Consider the following 19,361-nt stretch of genomic DNA (forward strand, 5'->3'; position numbering starts at 1 on the left):
GGGGAAATTGACTGTGAAGCCTTAAGGAGAGCCCTCTCAAGATGTCGGGGGGAAAGGCAAGGAAGAAATATAATCAGGTGCTCACAGTGGGGAACGTGAAGTGCTGGCAGAGCAGCAGCGGCTGCAACTGAGCATGTGCACTGAGGAAGGCTGCTAATGCTGAGGGCAGGAGAAGCCTGGGAGTAACTCTGCTGTCCAGTGTGCAGGGTGCTGGGAGCTTGCCAAAGAGGAACAAGGTATCCATTTAACAGAAGGTGCCAGGTGCCTCCCCATGGGCAAACAACTATGGTCTGCAGCTCAAAGGGTACACAGCACTCTGGGAGTGGTGTGGGGGTAGGATTATAACAGACAACATGGCTGTGATCCAGCTGAAAAAAAATGAAGGTTTCTTTTGTACAGACTGATCCCAAGCAGGGGACTGTTGGTGGGGTCAAAAGCAAGTGGTGAGCCAGGTGTGGCTCTGGCAGAAGAATCTTGGATTTGAGGCTAGCTGGGACTACATTAAAGGAGGCGGCAGGGGGGAGGGGGGAGAGAAGAAACAAACGCTGGGGAAAGTTCAGTGGGTAAGGGCGCTAGTTGTGCAAGCCCGGTGACCCGAGTTTATCACCCAGAGCCCACGTAAAGGTGGAAAGAAAACTAAGTCCATAATGTTGACTTCTGACCTCCCAGAGGAGCTGCAGCATAAATGCACATATACATGTATGCATGCGCGTGCGCACACACACATACACACACACACATTAGAAGAAAGGAAAAGAAAACAAACTCCATGTGTGCAATGTGTGCAAGTGTACACAGACCCCTTTCAACAAGCATAGGAGGCAGCAGGGTCCCAGCTCCTTCCCTTGGTCTCCCTTTTGAACAAATAAGGAAGTAGAAACATAGAACAGAGGTCAGAGTGAGTTTCCTGGACAGCATTCCCAGATCCTTTCTCTTTCTGTCTTTCGAATTTCAGCAGCACAGAAGCCACAGAGGTGAAGGCCCTGACTGAAGCTATAAGTCTGCAGGCAGGGCCCACAGCTAACCAGTGCAGTTCAGCCATGGGGCGTGGTCTGCTTAGCAACTGAACTTTCACCGGCAATCACTCCAGAATTTTGTTTCTGTGTAACATGGAGAGGTGATATACTCATGCATTTTTTTCCTTCTTAAAGATTTGTTATGTATACAGTGTTCTGATTGCATGTATGCCTGCTGGCCAGAATAGGGCACCAGATCTCATCAGAGATGGTTGTGAGCTACCATGTGGTTCCTGGGAATTATTTAGGACCTCTGAAAGAGCAGTCAGTGTTCTTAACCTCTGAGCTATCTCTCCAGATCCCATATTCATTCATTTTAATTATAAAATTTGTCTCCTTAGAACAGTGGTTCCTCGCCTTCCTAGTGTTTCAACCCTTTAATGAGTTGTGCTGACCCCCAACCATAACATTGTTTTCATTGCTACTTCATAACTCTAATTTTGCTACTGTTGTAAATTGTAATGCAAATATCTGATATATAGGACATCTGGTATGCGACCCCTGTGAAAGGGTCGCTCAACCCCCAAAGGGTCATAACCCGCAGGTTGACAACTGCTGCCTTAGAACAAATTCCACTTTTTAAACCCCATTTCCACACTCCAGCCAAGGCCCACTATGCACTGTCTCCTTATTCACCGTCTCTACTCGTTTCATGCTCTCCTATTCACACAGTGCTGGCATGGTGCTCCCTGAAGCCCAGCCTCTTGCCAACTGCACAGACAGTCCCCTCTGCCTGAATATTCTTCGCACTGCTTCTGTCTAAGTGCTCTTGTGCAGCCGCAAGAGTGCTTTCCCCGGCTACATCACGCTATCCATCTCCCTCTTCTGATTTTATTTAGTTTTGTTATGATTATTTTAGAAAGGGGTACCCTATGTAGCCCAGGCTGGCCTTGCTCAGGACCTTCCCACTCTGTCTGAGCAGTGCAATTATAAATGTGCACTACCATGCCCAGTTCCCTCTTCTGTTTCCTTCAGAGAACTTGCTGATCCTGAAATGGTCTTATTTCATTCTGCCCTTTTCCGTCTCACCTAGAACATGAATTGGCTAACAATAGGCACATCATGTGCTTTGTTGATTCCCGTGTCTATGGTGCTAAGAACATGGGCCAAAGCTCAAGAATGCATTGTCAAGAAACACTTGTACTGGAAATGGGATGGTGGGCTGAAGATGGGACGGCAAGTATGCACTGCCCCCCTCCCCCATCAGCTGTGGTACACACACGGCTACAAGCTGCTGATACCCAAGCCTCTGGGTGTTCCATGGGTAGTCCGCTGACTGGGGTCACTGAGATACAGAATGCCTCACAGGCCTAGGTACACATATACACACAGGTGGGGTGTCATTCTCTGCCCAACCTCAGCCCCTTCAGGCTCCTTTCGAGCATTTATGGCCAGAGACAAATTCTACTCTTTTCTAGAACGCCTCCCCAGTTAAGTTACTCTTCTCTGCCAGGCCTGATCTGTTGTGGAAAATTACTGTAACTATGTAAAGGTGTGTTACATTTGTTTAACTATGTAAAGATGGGTTGCTGTCTCACCTTGTCTGCCTAAGGCACCTGAATGGTCTAATGAAAGCTGAACAACCAATAGCTAGGCAGTAGAGGGATGGGTATGGCTGTCAGGCAGACAGAATAAGTAGGGGGAGAGATGGCGAGAACAAGGGAGAAAGAAAGACACCTGGACCATCCAGCCAGCTGCTAGCCAGTAAGACACTGGAGTAGGACACACAGAATAAAAGAAATATAAAAGGCCCTGAGGCAAAATGTAGCTGATGAGAAATTGGAAATTAAGTTATAAGAGCTAGCGAGAGACGAGCCTAAGCTAAGGCCGAGCATTCATAATTAATATTAAATCTCAGTGTCATGATTTGGGAGCTGGTTGGTGGCCCAAAAGAACTCCTGCTACATTGGCCTCCCCTCTTAGCCCCTTCTCCATTTAGAGTGATTGGATGCCAACTGACCCACCCATGAACACAGATGTGTGGCCCATGCTCTATGTATTAAAATGTGTAACAAAATGTGTGAGATAAGGGCAGACAAGATGGCTCAGCAGGTAGAAGTGCTTGCTGCACAAGCCTGATGACCTGAGTTCAATCCCAGGCACCCACAGACCAACTGACTCCTCAACGTCGTCCTTTGACTGGCACATGTGCTTCATTGCGTCTCTCTCTCTCTCTCTCTCTCTCTCTCTCTCTCACACACACACACACACACACACATACACACACAGAGTTTTTCAATACGTGAGATGTGCGAAGGACAATGGTCAAAGTAGGTATTGGAAAGAACACTGCACCAGACCTCAATTTTGTGGGAGCCCCAAGTGCAGGCTGTGGCCAGATCCTACCTGTGTGTGATCCACAGTGGCATCCCTGGCCTTGCCAGTCACATCCTTAGATGACTCCAAATCTTCTGAACAATCCGGAGGAGGTTCAATGTGAAGCCGAGGGCCAGCTTCAGTTCTGATCTGCACGGATTTCTGGACACAGAAATTCAGAGTGTTGACATGAGAAAAGATGCTATTCTGCTCAAAGACAGCTATCTAAAGAATGAGATTCAAGGGGTACTGTTCCTGAGTAGGGCAGGATTTTGACTAGCTTTCTTAAAGATCATGTCTCTTGAGGCTATTCTCAAACTCCTGCCTCGGTCTCCCGAGTACTGGAGTCCCCACTGCAGCCCCCGTCCTTGGTCTCCCAAGGACTGAAGTCCCCACTGCAGCCCCTGTCCTCGGTCCCCAAGTACTGGAATCCCCACTGCACTCGAGTACTGGAATCCCCACTGCAGCCCCTGTCCTCGGTCCCCGAGTACTGGAATCCCCACTGCACTCGAGTACTGGAATCCCCACTGCAGCCCCTGTCCTCGGTCCCCGAGTACTGGAATCCCCACTGCAGCCCCTGTCCTCGGTCTCCCGAGTCCTGGAATCCCCACTGCAGCCCCTGTCCTCGGTCCCCGAGTACTGGAATCCCCACTGCAGCCCCTGTCCTCGGTCTCCCGAGTACTGGAATCTTCACTGCAGCCCCTGTCCTCGGTCCCTGAGTACTGGAATCCCCGCTGCAGCCCCTGTCCTCAGCTCAGCAGGTTTGCAGTGTTGCACCACCTATGCTTATTTCTTCCTTATATTTGCGAAGTATGTAGTAGAAATTTTCAGAGTTTTAGTGATTATTTTTCAGTAGAATTTTTATAGGTGTTAGGCTTTCCCAAAGAGCCTTGTGAAAGCTGGGTGGTGGTGGTACTCGCCTTTAATCCCAGCACTTGAGAGGCACAGACAGGCGGATCTCTGAGTTCGAGGCCAGTCTGTTCTACAGAGCGAGTTTCAGGACAGGCTCCAAAGCTACAGAGAAACCCTGTCTCGAAAATAAATAAATAAAAAATAAAGCCTTGTGAGCTAACCGAGCCTGTGTTTGGGAAAGTTTGGCTGACACACCATAGGTATGCTAAACTGAAAGGCACAGAACATTTGCAAAGCTTTTTGGACTACACAAGCTGTCCTTGCTGCAGCATCTCTTCTTTCAAGCATTCTTTGCATCTTTCTTAGAGAAACAAACACCTGTGCCAGGTGTTGGGAGCTATCAACCACTCCAGAATTCTAATTCCCTTTCTTCCCCTGTATGCACATCACCCCCCCCCACCAACACACATACACAGAGCCCACCTTTGTGCAGCTAGCAAGGACCAAAGGGCCCATAAGAACAACAAACGGTGCGGGTCACAGGGAGTGACGCGAGTGCCTCATGCCCAGCTCAGTTAGCATTTGGAGTTGAAGGAGACCCTCCCCTATTGCCCCCAGATGTTGCAACATCAGACCACATAGAAATCCTTTACACTTGCGATTTTTATCCTGAGTAGAGTGGGCTGAATTGGTGACACAAGGAGGGCCAGCAGAGGCGGTGGCAGCTGCAGCCAGTGGCAAAAAAAAACACAGAGAGTTCCAGAGAGTGGGTGGGGAGATGACTGAGGACAGTGCAGTATGGAGAAGAAATAGCAGGCTGTTAGCTAAGGCTGTGGAAGGCACAAGAGATGGTAGGCAAGATGCTGCAGGCCTTGGTATCTAGAAGAGTTTCTGGGAGCTGCCCACCTCAAAAGCTCATGGTTTTGAGAGCTATACCACTAGCCGTGGTAGCTACTGAGAATCCCAAAGTGGCTGGCTCAGAGGTTGAGCACATGCTTAGAGCTCAGGATCTCACTGGCTTCTGAGTGCCTGACTCCTGGCAATTGGTTCTCAGAACAGGAAGGCCTCTCACCTGAACTGCCTCTGACTTCTAAAACCTGGAGTCATAAGTCTCTGTTTCTCAGGGCTCTGAGTCTGTCAGTCCAGCCTGCAAGCCTGCCTGTCTGTCCTGCCCTTTGTCTTCCGGAGAAGCACTTGAGTTCTAGGCCAGGCCCAGAGCTACCAGTATCAGAAGCCACTCCCTGCTCACTCATGATTTCCACATGAGCAGAACAAAAGGACTCAGCCAGCTGACAGGTGACATCTGTTGTCATACCACGCAAGCCACTGTTAGCAAACCCAGACCTCACTTGATACACCAGCATACAAGGCTCCCACACTGATTCCTGTACATTCTATCACATGTGACTGTGAGCCAACTGGAGCCACTGCCAGGGCCCTGTCAGTCTAGCTGAGTCCATAGAAACCCCTTTCTGTGTCTCTGAGGGCTTGCTTGCCTCTCTGCCCTGAGTCCATGTGTGGCTCAAGGGTGAGACTGGAACAGGCCACTGTCTGAGAGCAAGGAAGATGTGTCAATAAAGAAACAAGAAGGGCCACTTTTAATGCCTGGGATGGTTCTCCACACACCCTCATTGTACCACCTTCCCTCTTCACACCACAGCCCAGGGCTAGCTCTAGCTGTGATGGCTTCCTTCTAGACTTGGATACTTTGTTCTTCTCTCCAGGCCAAGGAATGCTATGTTCTTCTCCCTGGGCCACTCAGCAATGTCGTAACACTGGGGCCTATTGGCCAGGAGGAGAAGATGGGAGAAAAGGAAGTGACAGACCACAGACTTATGTCAGGCCAAGCAGGAGGTAGCCGGATCATCAGTCACCCAGACCCTTTAAGGCCTTCTGGTCCTTTCTCTAGAAAGGGGAGGGCTTGGACCAGGACTTTGCTACTTCTGAATGCTGCCTGTGGACCTGTACTGTTAACCTTTCTGTCCCCTCTTTCCTAAAACTCCAGACAAGCCTGGATACACACTGCCTGTCTGCCCTATCCTTTGCTCTGGAGAAAACACCTTAGCTCTTACTTGTGAACCCCCGCCAGCCACAGATCCACCAATCCTAGAACTGAGTTCCTCAGGGGAAGATGGGACATGTGACTGAAGCCAGAGCTGCAGACACCACCTCCCTCTCCTGCCCACTCTACTAGGAGATAGTTCTTGGAACCAGAAGAGTACTGTAAGTGAGGCACTGTTGGGGCTATCATGGCACTCTGGGGCACAGGAAAAGCCCAGCTGAGAGGCAAAGATTGAGGCCTGCCTGAAAGGAAGCTGGCAAATGACAGTGGGAGGTGCAATTTGGCTGGCCTCTGGGTTGGCACATCCACAGAAGGAACTCTATATCCAGCAAGGAGCCAGGATCATAGCCCTTCAGCAACTGCCCAGCCTCCTCCCTGCAGCTCAGCACAGCACATCTCCGCAATGATAGCCAATATGCAAACACAGCTTTGCGGGCAGCCCTAAGGCCCTAAGTCAGCAGGCCCTCATGGCTCTAGCTGCACTAAGTCCCAGACACCAGTGCCCTACCCCTGAGTCCACTCAGCACCATGGTGAACACTGCGGGTTATGAAGCAACAGTTCTGAAATTAACTCTGTGGTCCAGAAAGTGCTCACAATACTGAGTGGGTGCCCAGAGGGTAATAAATAGCCGCCATCTGGCCTGCTCTCCCACCAGAGCCTGGGGAGCCTCCTCTGCCCACAACCTGGGGGACGGCCCCACCCACACCAAGGCTGGCAGATTCCAACCCAGCACCAGCTACATGCATGCTCCTGGCCTCCCACCTTCCACCTTGCATGGAAGGATGACGTTGCTCGAGGCTGGCTCCCCGATTGGCATACTGCTTTACTGGGAGTGGGTGTTTATGAGTGGCTGCTCTTTCCTGCCTACTTGCAAACCCAGACCCTGCCAGACCTTTGCAGTACCTATCCTGGAGGAGGATTTAAAAGCCTTTCCACATAAACCTCCCAAAGCTGCTCACTTCGAGCTCAGCCCACATTCCACCCAGTTCATGCCCGGAGTTATTTGTGTGTCTTTTGCACCTCCTCATAAAGTGTTCTAAGAGGGTGCATTCAAGTGTACTGTCAAACACGAAAAGAGCGAGCATGGGATGCCCTGCATGCTTGGACAGGTTGTGTGATATGTTAATGGTGCCCTCTAGAGGTGGAACGGCTCTACCAAGGCCCCCAAAGCAGGCTGGGGTGAGGAGCTGATCTTTGATCAGCTCTTCCCAGGTTTGTCAGCTCTTGACAAGGTCACAAGTCAGAAAGCAGCAAGGGGACCCAGCTTCACAACCTAGAGGTGAGCTGTATTGTAGATGCTCATATGACTGCAGCCACCCAGGAAGCAGATGTTGCAGGGAGGGACAGCCAAGGCCACTTGCATCCCACAGCAAACCTTCTGTGGAGACCTTTCCTGAGAGTCTGGCCCACAGTAAATCACTGGAAGGCCAATCCCTTCACTACCGATTTAATGCCGAGAGCCAGTGATGTTCATCAAAGCTGACAGCATTTTGGTAAACGGCGGCTCTGTTGATTAGGCCACTGTCTACCCAAGTATTACAAGGCTGAGGAAGCCATAAATCTTAATCCACTGATGGCGGCAGAGAGATCTAAGGCCCAGAAGCAGCAAGGGAAAGGCCAGCAGGGACGGATGCCAAAATATCACCTGCAGGCCGCTCCACAGTGAAGGTGGTGGCTTGGGGGCCTGCCACATTCATCCAGTCAACCTCTAGAGCCCCCGAGCTCCACTACTGACCAGGCCATGGCCAGCAGAAGTGATAGTGTGACCCCACTGGCCCTTTACTGTGACCTCTGCAAAACAACAGAAACCCTGAAACTGGGACAGAGGCATAACCCCATTCCTGGTGGGGTGGCTTTTAAGAACTGGCCACTGGTTACAATGGCATTGTTAGCTTAACTGCCTGCCTCCTTCTGGTTATTCCCAAGCACAGGAACATCATGGGTGTTTCTAGAGCCTCCTGGAAAAAATGAGCTTCAGGCCTATTCTCCTGGGAAAGCCCTTTCTATTGCAGTAACTAGGCACCAAAGTGCCTCCCACTTGCCGGTCTAGACCCAGAAGGGAACCCGACCCTGCAGGAAGAGGCAAGACTGTCAGACTAAGACAAGGACCTGAGAAGTGAGGAAACCCAGGAGCAGACAACAGCAGCTTGGGAGGTGCCATTTGTTGCTGTCAACAAAGCTAAGACGATACAGTGACAACGAAGTCCTTGTTTTCCAGGCCATGGCCAGCAGAAGTGATAGTGTGACCTCACTGGCCCTTTGTGGTGAGCCCTGCAGTCTAAAAGAAACCCTGAAACTGGAACAGGGCCAGGGCCCCATTCCTGGTAGGGTGGCTTTTAAGAACTGGCCACTGGGGACCCTGCCTCCTTAAACACCTGCTTCCATCTGGCTACCCCCAAAGAAGAGGAGCCTAGTCAAAAGGATGGGAACAGCTGGGCATGGTGTCTCAAATCTGTAACCTCGGCATGAAAGAGGTACACAAGGAGGATCAAGACTTCAAGGGTAAACCTGGCCGTGGTGGCGTATACCTTTAATCCCAGCACTCAGGAGGCAGAGGCAGGAGGATCTCTGTGAGGTCAATGCCAGCCTGGTCTACAAGAGCTAGTTCCAGGACAGGCTCCAAAGCTACGGAAAAATACTGTCTCAAAAAATCAAACAAACAAACAAAACAAAACAAAAAAAGGACGGCAACTACTTAGTGAGTTCAAGGCCAGAATGGGCTATGAGACCCTATTTCAAAATTTTTTAAAGTAAATAAATAATTAAAAATATAAGACTCCAGAAGCATGAGGGCAAAGACTGGCCCCTCCCTCTTCTGTGAACCCAAAGATTTGTCTCTGGAATTTTCTACCTTGGAGATACTTTCCACTTAACTCCACTTCCTAAGGCCAGAAGCGGTCAACGAGCTTCTTATCCTGGTGACAGTAATAACACCGATGCAGAACACCAAGACTAGACTGCCCGACTGCAGAATATTAGATCATAAGCTGTAGTCATGCCCCTGCTCCTAGGCTGTTCAAAGCCAGGCAGGATTAGCACCAGGTGACCTTGAGCCACACAACCCACTCAGGTGGCAGTCAGCACCTCACCAAGGCCAACTACAACAGTCAACTCCCACAGCTCCCACAGGCCACAGCCTGAGCAACACGAATGAGCTGAGACACTTAGATAGTTTCTCTTGGATGTTTCAACCGATCCAGGAGTGAGAAACTAACCTGGAGGGGTGCAGGGGGTCAGTGGTGCCAGAGGAAAGGACACGGAATGGGGCTGTGGAAAGGGGCAGAGGAGAGCTGTGTGGATTCAGGAACACAGCCTCAGAGCTCCTGTGAGCCTGGGGTGAGGGGAGTTATGGGGTGGATAGAACAGTCCCATCTGCACACAACAGTCAAGAGCTTTCCAAAGGCAGCTCTACCATCGTGGTGCTTCCCCAAGCCCCTCCACTCAGTCTGCTGCCCATATCCTCAGCCTGTGTGATCAGCCATCCAACTGTAACCCAGGCCCCCAGCTCTGCCTCTCTATCACCATGTGCTGACCCCTGCTAACACCTTCCCATCACACTCTACTGAGTCTTTCCAAGAAGACCATGATCCTCACATGCAGGTCTGCTCCATGGGTCCTGGGCACCTCTGCTGCCTGCCACTGTCCCTCTGGCATGCATGGCTCTCCTTCATTGCACCTGTCATTCACTTGCTGGCCACTGCTGTCCTGTCCTGTCCTGCACTCCTATCTCCTGAGTTCCAGGGCAGCAAGGCTGGCTGGCCTGCCTCACTTGCAGCCCATAACCCAGCACTAAGGATCCAGATCTTCAGGGTGCTCCATAAATGTCCAGGACTAAGCGGAGGAAGTGAGGTCAGACATGACAACGCAGAAGAGACAACACAGCAGACAAGAGACTGCTGAGCAGTCATGAGGACTGGGGTTTCTAGCCCCACAGAATGTGAAGGGCCTTCTGAGCAAACGCACAGTGGACTATGGCGGAGAGGTATTCCTCCAGCTCTGAGGGAGCCGAGACAGGAGAATGTCTGGTACATGCTCTGTCCCAGCCTAGCTGAGAAAATGCAAGTCCTGGGTTCATTTGAGAGGACTGCCTCAAAGGGATAAGCAGAGAGGAGTACAGCTGAGGCCTTCTCCTGGCCTCTGCTCACATGCACTCTTTCCCTCCCCCACAAATAAAATAGAATTAGAAATGTGAGAATGAGTGGCCTGGAGACCTCTAGACTGAGAAACCCTCAACCCCTCCATTAACCCCAACAATGACCCCACTACCAATCCACCACCTCTGTGCCAGGCATGGCAGAAACGTCCACAGGCACTGGCTGGGTGATCTTCATTAGCTACCTTCTGAGGCAGGCATCCTTATCGACCATCTTCTAGATGAAAAAGCAGACACCAAGAGGATGGCCAAGGCATAACCAGGGAGCTGCAAGCACTGGCCTCATCAGAGCCTCACCTGCCACCAGGGGGACCTAGCTGAAGAAGTGCACTGCTCACAGACCACCTGTGACACACCACACACACAGCTCCATGAAGTTGTGAGATAACAAAAACAAAGCTTAGCGGGGTCCATTACAGCTCCAAATCACACAGCAAAGAAGCATCCCAAAGTCCATCTCTTTCCTTCCCAGGAGCCACAGAGGCAGGTGGGGAGAGGAAGTGTGGTAGAAGAAACAGCGCATAAGCCAAATGATGACATGCCTTCTGCTCGGCCTGGGGGCTGGGACCCCGGGGGTGCTATCAGTGGCCTGTCAAGGCACAGGGTCTGCGTGCAAAGGAGGTCCAGCCGCTCACGTTGCCTTGGACAGGGAAGAGATGCAAGGAGAGGAGAGGGCTAGGTCACTGTTTTCTGAGCACTGTCCCGAGGGAAACAGACTTCTCAACTCCATCCCACACAGGCCAGGCCACAGAACAGGATCTGTCTTGGCATCTCTGAGGCTGGCCCCCCTCTCCCAGTTGTCCGGGCACCAATTCTCCTGGCAGGCTAGAGCAGACAGCTGTGCAATGTGGGCTGGAGGCCCCCTCCGAGCCGGGCCAGATCATCGGCTCCAGAACTATGCGCGCAGCCTGGTCAGCTTTCTACTCAAACAGCCGTCCCTATTGTTAGGCACTGAGTGACCCCTAACTGCTGCAGTGCAGAAGGGCAATTATAGCAGAGCGGCTTTGGGAGGCGAGGTGAAATTAGCCCTGATTAAGTCTTGTGAAGTGGGGAGCCACAGGAGAGACGGGAGGGATGCTAATTAATCTTAGGCCAAGTCTTTTAAATTGGACAGACTCTGGGGCCAGCCATTAAGTCACAGTCTAAGACACAAATATGGCTCGTGATAATAGAAAGCCCTCCAAACAAGCAGAAGAGCCGTGTGGAGTGAGGCAGGCAAGAAAGGCCTCATTAACAAGAAATTAACATTCATGACTGGGGACAGACACAAGCGCCTAGGCTGGGGCCCTGTGGGCCTGCTCTTCAGACCCCAGCTAATGCAGGCATAACTGTTTCCAATAAGCATAGGTATGAAGACTAAGGAGTCTGCAGCATCAGGTCCCTTCCACACCCCAACCCAGCTTCTTCCCTTAGGGGTCATGTGACCCAGAACAAGTACTTTTTGCTCTCTGGGCCGCAGTTTCTACAGCAGCACCATGAGGACACACATCAACCAGTTGGGTTGCTGTGAAGACATGGCAGGTGGCAAGCATGTGAAAACCTTAACGCAATGCCCAGGGCTGGAGAGATGGCTCAGAGCCTAAGAGCACTGGCAGCTCTTCCCAGAGGTCCTGAGTTCAATTCCCAGCAACCATGTAGTGGCTCACAACTATCTGTCATGAGATCTGGTGCCCTCTTCTGGCATGGAGGTGTACATGCAGTAGGAACATTGTATGAATGATAAATAAATAAATCTTTAAAAAAAAAAAACACAATGCCCAATTTCCTCCATACCCAGATTAACAAGGACACTGAGCCCCTGCCTAAACCTTCCAATCTGTGTTGTATATGGTCCCTGAGGCCAACTGAACATGCAAAAGGTACAACAGGAGCCAAAACCCCATGATTCAACCTCAGTACATACATGGCATAGAGAGACACTTGGGTACATTAGGCAGCCCCAAAGAAAACTAGAACCATCCCCAAGGGAAGCTAGCAAGGGACCATAGCAAAGTCTAGTTGGGGAAGAATACAGAACTCAGAGCCAAGGATCTAGTTCTAAGTCAGGACTCGGGCACTTCTTAGGCATAACCTTGTATAGGTCCCTGAGTTTTTCTGAGCAACTGTCTCCTCTGTTCCCTAATAAGAGTGGACAACATGAAAAGCCAGACTCTGGGTGTGCTGACTGCAAAGTAGAGAGGTTGTGTCTAGCTGGGACAGTACTGGGACTCAGGGCCAGGACTCAGAAATGCAGGCTATGTCTCAGCAACACTGGCTGCCACCCAAAAGGGCACCTCAGTTCACCAGGTTCACCAGGGCTCTGTCCTCATCATTTACTTTATCTCTGACTATGCCTGGCATATGGTAGCTCTGAGTCTGCTCTTACTGCACTCCCCTGTGGGCTCTGGAGGTCCCAGGCAGAGGGAGTACCCTACAGCGGGGCAGGTACCCCAGAAACCAGTACATGCAGACATGCCCCACAGCCACCAAGCCCATAGGGGCTTAAAGACTCAACTGGCCCATTCCTCATCCTAATCAAATGCCAGAGCCATGGTCCCAGCTCTGTTCCTGTTCCCAGACCTGGTGCCATCCTCGGCGCTGGACCTTTCCAGGTGCTGTCCTTGAGCTTCGTCTTAAGACTTCTTCAGCCTCTCTGAACAGGGTTCTTCGTCCACAGTCTGCAGCAGAGACAGGGAAGGGGCAGGTGAGACATGGAAGACAAGTTCACACTGATGGCTGCTCTGAAGTCTACATCTGCAATCCAGGCCAGCTGCCCAAGGTCATGTATATGAGGAATGTATTGTCCTATTGAAGTGAGCTGCAAGCAAGCCAATACCCAGCAGCAAAGTGTATGAGTTGCAGAATGTCCGTTCTGTAAAATGGCATGTCTAATAGCCTATCAGGTAGCTCTGCAGACACAAAGAGTCACTGCCAAAACATAGATGTAATGGCAGGATGCCATGTGTAAAAGAAGGTGGATGGAGACATAGTTGAGGAATGAGTGAATATACTGCAGGGTTCCAAGTTCAGGTAATCCTGTTCCCTGTAATTCCTCTACCAGCAGCCTGCCCACAATAAAAGCTAGAAAGCCATGGCATTCCCTCTTAGACACAGGGGCTACAAAGCTTCTGGTAAACTGTGTGTTTAAAATACTACAGTGGCTCTCTTAAGAGAATATTTTGGGATATCACTTTCTCCCTTTGTCCTTTTGTTGTTAATATGGTATATAATGTATATAATGACTTGGGAGCTTCCCACACCTATAAAGCAATGAATTCTAATAATACAGAGAGATTAAGCAGATTCCTCAGAGTGACACAGCCAACCTGAAGCCTGGTCCCACCTGTTCAACTATTCTATCCATTCAATACTAAATCATTTTCCAGTTTGCCTACAGGTAGACGAGGTGGGGAATTTTTCCATCCCACTTATAGGCTCTCGGAGGACACATGAAATCCCTTTAAAGCATGAAGGGGCTGGATTAACTAAATGTAAAAATGAACAGTGGAATAAAACATTTCATAGGTGTTCGGTATTAAAGTTAATATGTACATATCAGGTATTATTTAAAATAGCCCTTAAAATCATGGACATTAGAGCCTCAGGTAATAGAAAAACGGAAATTTCTTGCTCTAGCTGCCTATGGTTTGGGACGTGGAGGCCACATCTCGTTTGAAAAGGAGTAAAAAGGGATTTAAGCCTGGGGTGGCTGCTGAACACATGTGAGGCCATGGGCTCCATCCCCAGTACCTTCAAGAGTGTTTCTCTCCCTTGCTCTTGGGCTATCTTTCTGGACAGATGGGCACAGTTAACACATTTGCTAGTGAGCTCACATAGACAGGGTGTTTCCAAAGTCTCTAACCTATGTCTTTAACTTTCTTTTGCAGTGTTTTGTTTCTGCCAGGCAGGTGCTCTAACACTGAGCTACATCCCATCCCTTAATTTTCAACTAAGAACACTGCTGCCTGGCATGGGAGGGTCTGCACTCACCTTGTGACCCCTCGGCCTGGGAGGCGCTTCTGGAGAAGTCTGTGTGCACAGCTTTCCGTGGGGATGTCTTCAGCTCCGAATTGGCCCCATTGACATAGACAGAGAAACCTTGCTCCAAGTGCTCCAGCCTCAGCTGCACGGGATCCTTGGCCTTTAAATGTTTTAATAGTCTGAAAGAAAAAGATTGCCTGCCTGGATCCCAGCAGTGTCATCACTTTGACAAAGTGATGACAATGTCTCTGTGATGCTCTGAGAATGGTCCCCAGAGGCTCATACATTTGGATACATGGGCCTCATAGGCTCATACATTTGGTAGAACTTTTTGGGAAGGATTAGGAAGCATGGTCTTGTTGGAGGAAGTGTGTAACCAGAGGCAGACTTTGAGGTTTCAAAAGACCCCCACCATGCCCAGTGTGCTGTGTCTCTGCATCATGTGTATGGGTCAGGATGTGAGCTCTCAGATGCAGCTCCAGTGCAATGCTGACCTGCCTGCAGCCATGCTCCCCATCAAGATGGTAAAAGGATTCTGATAGCTCTGAAACTGTAAACCCAATCAAACATTTTCTTTTTATAAGTTGCCTTGTTCATGGTGTTTTACTACAACATTAAAAAAGTAACTAAAACCAAAGCTGGTATCTGGGAATGGATTATTGCTGTAAAAGGCTTGATCATGCTGTTTTTCGGAGGAATATGGAAGATTTGGGGACTTTAGAACAGAAAAGCAATTGAATGCTGTAAACAGAGCTTAATGGGCCATTCTAGTAGGAGCTTGGAAGACAGTGGTGCTGAGTGAAATGTGAACTGGGAGGGCCCAGCTCTGGGTTTCAGAGGAGAAAAATATTAGCAATTGAACTAGAGACCATTCTTGTGATATTTTGACAAAGAATGAGGCTACTCTCTTCCCTGGTCCTAAGAATCTACCTGAGGCTATATTGAAAAGCTTTTGAACTAATTTTGTTGGCAGAGAAGATGTCAGGACGGCCTGATATTGATTCTGTCACATGGGTTCGAGCGATCACTCTTATGCAGCAATGAAAAAGAGCAAGTAGGGCAAAAAAGAGACATAAAATGTCTAGTTTGAGGAGCAAAGAACCCCAGAAAATGTAACGTGGGAGCCAGGCATATGTTGGAGGAGATGAGGAGAGGACAGATGGACGTGGAATAAAGGAAGAGCTGCCCTCAGGGCAAGACCCCACCTAGCTAATCCTGCAATTTCTAAAAGGAAAAGGTCCAAATGATTTCCTCTACCTAAAGACCACCTACAAAGGAAAACTTATGCAAATGTGATCAAGAAGGTGGCAGGATCCATCCCAAGCAGGCAGCAGGGTTTGGCAGTGTCTACCACATGGTTCTGGCTTTAGAGTCAGGAAAGATACCAAAGAAAAGAGGTTGTGGTCCCTTACTCTATGGTTAAAGAGAGCTACCAAGGCAATGCATGTGGCAGGGAATCCCTGCATAGAGACCCAGAAAGGACATTGTATGAAAATACAAAAATGAATCCTGTATTGCTTTGGAGATCCCAGGATTTGAAGATGCCAGAACTGTGGGATGTCTGCCAGGAGGAGCTGCACAAAGTGGAACTGGCCCAAGGAAAAGAAGAGTGTTGCAGTCAGTGAGGCTGGAAGGGTACCGCTATCTGAACTCTTTGACATCATACATGGAGTTAGAGGATCTGGAATTTTCCTTCCTGGATTTCAGTCTTGCTTTGGTCCAGTATTTCCTCACTCTGCCCCATTCCTCCATTTTGGAATCATAATGTATATTCTGTGCTATGTATGTAGGACACATGTAATCTGCTTTTTGATTTTTATAAGAAGTTAGAATCAAGAGACTGCGTTGAGTCTCGGAGGAGACTTTTTGGAATTGTTTTGCTTTGTTTGTGTTTTTTGGGATAGTGTTTCTCTGTACACTGTGGGGGCCAGCCATGATAAGCTAAGTCTGGGCAGGTCACCCAAAGGAAGTTCTTTACTTCCAACCATTATCGCCTGCCAGAGTAGAACTTGGCCCTCGATAAATTTAATGAGAGGCCCGAGTCTCAGTAGTTTACCCTGAAGCAATACCTGGTAGCAGGAAAAAGCCACAAGCTGAGATATCCCAACCTCCACCCAAGAACAGACCATTCAAAGGAAATGCCTAAGTTCCAACTGCTATAGATAGGATCACCTGCCAGCACACACTCACCAGGACACCCTTAGACAAATGTCTGCCAATCAGGGGTCCTGAACCTCAGAGAACCCGCACCCCCTCCTTTACTACTATAAGAACCCAATTCTAATTGCGCTCGGGGCTCTCTGTTTATTCCAACACATTGGACATGCAGAGAGACGGAGTTTGCAATCTTGATTAAAATAAAGGCTCTTTGCTTTTACATATGGGACTCGGTCTCCTTGTTGGCCTTGAGGAGACTTCACGGATTTGGGCATAACATGCACCCCTGTAGACCAGCTGGCTTCAGAGATCTGCCTGCCTCTGCCTCCTGAGTGCTGGGAATTAAGGTGTGCACCACCACACCAAGCTGACTTTTGTTGTTGTTGTTGTTCAAGATAGGGTTTTGCTGTGTAACAGCTCCGACTGTACTAGAACTCACTTTGTAGACCATTCACAGAGATCCACCTGCCTCTGCCTCCTGAGTGCTGGGATTAAAGGTATGAGCCACCACTACCAGGTGACTTTTTGGACTTTTAAATTGTGTTTATACTGTGAAAGACTATGGAGACTTTTGAAATTGAACTAAATACATGTGGCATTGTGATATGGTTATGAGGCTATGGTGGTAGGTAGTGGGATATGGTGGTTTGAATGAGAATGACCCCCCAATCCCCCATAAGCTCCTATGTTTGAATACTTGGCCCCAGTTGGTAGACTGTTTGAGAATGTTGGGAGGTGTGGCCTTGTTGAAGGAGGGGTGTCACTGAGGGTGGACTTTCATGTTTCAGAAGACTCCTACCATTCCTGCTGTGCGTCTCTGCCTCTTGTTTGTAGATCAGGGTGTTAGCTCTCAGCTGCTGCTCCAGTGCCTGCTGCCATGCTCCCCACCATCATGGTCATGGATTCTTACCCCTCTGAAACTGTAAGCCCAATTAAATGCTCTCTTTTGTAAACTGCCTTGGTCATGGTTTTATCACATCAGTTTAAAAGTAACTATGACAGTCTGTAACTCATTGCTGACGTGACATTGGCACAGCGTACAGTGTCTGCATTAGCCCCTCCAGAGCCATGGCTATGGGATGCCAGGTTCTCAGTCTTTAAACACACCTTTATACCCCATGGTAATTAGATTCTCAAGTCAGCAAACAGGCTTTCCCTTTAGCGATTAAGAACCTAGCAAGTTGGAAAATTTTTTAATTGATTATTTTATGTGTATGGGTGTTTTGCCTACATGTATGTGGACCACATGTGTGTCTTGTACCTATGCAGGTCAGAAGAGAGTGTTGTGTTCCCTAGAACTGGAGTTACAGAGGGTTTTGAGCCTCTACAGGGATGGCAGTAATTGAACCCAAGTCCTCTGGATGAGCAGCCAGTGTTCATAACTGCTGAGTCATCTCTTCATCCCCCAAGTTAACAAAGGTTTCAGAGGGGCACAATATTAGCAATTGATCTAGAGACCATTCTTATATTTTGGAAAGAATGGGACTGTTTTCTGCCCTTGTCCTAAGAATCTGCCTGAGGCTATACTGCAAAGTTTGGGACTAATAATAACCATCACATAAGGGTGAATTCTATATGCCAAACTTGACTCTGAACACAGAGAGTGCATTCCGGTCTTGCTCCAGGAAGCCACCATGAATAAAGAATGACCCTGTGCTGACCCATGGCTCCTAGGGAGGAACAGGGGAAGGTTCCAGCCAGCTCTGGCCACAGCATTTTATCTAGTCAGAGTTGTTCAACAATCGTCTTGCTATGTTTGTGTTTAAAGACAGAAGCAAGCATGGTGGTTATACCTGTAATCCCTCACTGGGAGCAGGAGGTCATAGTGAGTTTGCGGCCAGCCTGGGCTAGACTGTGAGGTCCTGCCTCTAAAGAAACAATAAAAGTAAAGATACCTGACCCGGGACAGCTCAGCTGGTACAGGGCTTGCCTTGCAAGTATAAAGACTGAGTTTGATCCCCAGACTCTGGCACAGGCCTTTAATCCCAGTACTCAGGAGGCTGAGGCATCTCTGTGAATTCCAGGCCATCCAAGCTACATGGTGAGAGCTTTCTCAAAAGACAGAGCAACAAACAAAGCCAGGCATAGTAATCCAGTGCTGAAGGGGTTCAGTGACTAGCCGGTCTAGCTAATCAGCGTGCTCTAGGGTAGCAAGGGGCTTTGTCTCAAAAACAAAGTGGATGGTAGCAAGGAACAAAAGCAGAGACTGTCCTCTGGACTTCACCACCACCATTACCACACACACACACGCAGGCTCACAAAATCTGGAGCCAGCTGAAATTGCAAAACCACCGAGAAAACCACAGAACTGCAAACTAAGGTGCCTAAAGTCCCTCACAGCCACATAAAAAAGACAATAAGAAGACCAAAAGCTTCCTGGCTCTGCCTCTTTGAACAAAACATGTCAAGCAACTAACATATTTTGCTGCCCTTGGCTGCAATTGCACAGGAATGCTGAGAAACATGTCCCAAGGAGCTGCCACTCACAGACACAGAACACAAGAATAAGCACCAACTGAGGAAGACATTACTCTTCATGATTACTTTGTTATCCCCACTCCATAGACAAGGAAAGTGAAACACAGAGAGGGTAAGTAACCTGCCCAAGGTCACCCAGCTGCTAGGTGGCAGGCCTGAGATACAAACTCTGGGTACTTGAACTCCAGAGTCATGGCTAAAACAGACATGTCACTCCTGGAGCTTGTGAAACAGTAAGGCAACAGACAAACTCGGACAGTGCTGACAACTCACAGCCCCTTCTCAGGAGGAAGAGGAAAACACAGACAAAGTTGCAGATTTGATCTTTTCCCAGAAAGCACATTCCAGCAATTCCCAAGCAATAAT

At 49.1% G+C, this 19,361-nt stretch overlaps 1 protein-coding gene across 6 annotated transcripts in view; it reads right to left on the reverse strand.

Annotated features, from left to right (window-relative positions):
- The window catches only part of Katnip (katanin interacting protein), a 176,307-nt gene that overhangs the window by 98,772 nt on the left and 58,174 nt on the right, over window positions 1-19,361 (reverse strand). For 5 of the 6 annotated variants that reach the window (XM_057779249.1, XM_057779247.1, XM_057779252.1 and 2 more), the window contains 3 exons: window positions 14,370-14,539; window positions 12,960-13,057; window positions 3,363-3,494 (listed from right to left, as the gene is read on the reverse strand). In XM_057779249.1, the coding sequence (XP_057635232.1) occupies window positions 3,363-3,494; window positions 12,960-13,057; window positions 14,370-14,539 (400 nt within the window). Of the gene's footprint in view, window positions 1-3,362; window positions 3,495-12,959; window positions 13,058-14,369; window positions 14,540-19,361 lie in introns of those variants that run through there. The other variant, XM_057779253.1, reaches the window with a different exon arrangement.

The sequence above is a fragment of the Chionomys nivalis genome, chromosome 8 (assembly GCF_950005125.1).
Source record: "Chionomys nivalis chromosome 8, mChiNiv1.1, whole genome shotgun sequence".
NCBI classification, from domain to species: Eukaryota; Metazoa; Chordata; class Mammalia; order Rodentia; family Cricetidae; genus Chionomys; species Chionomys nivalis.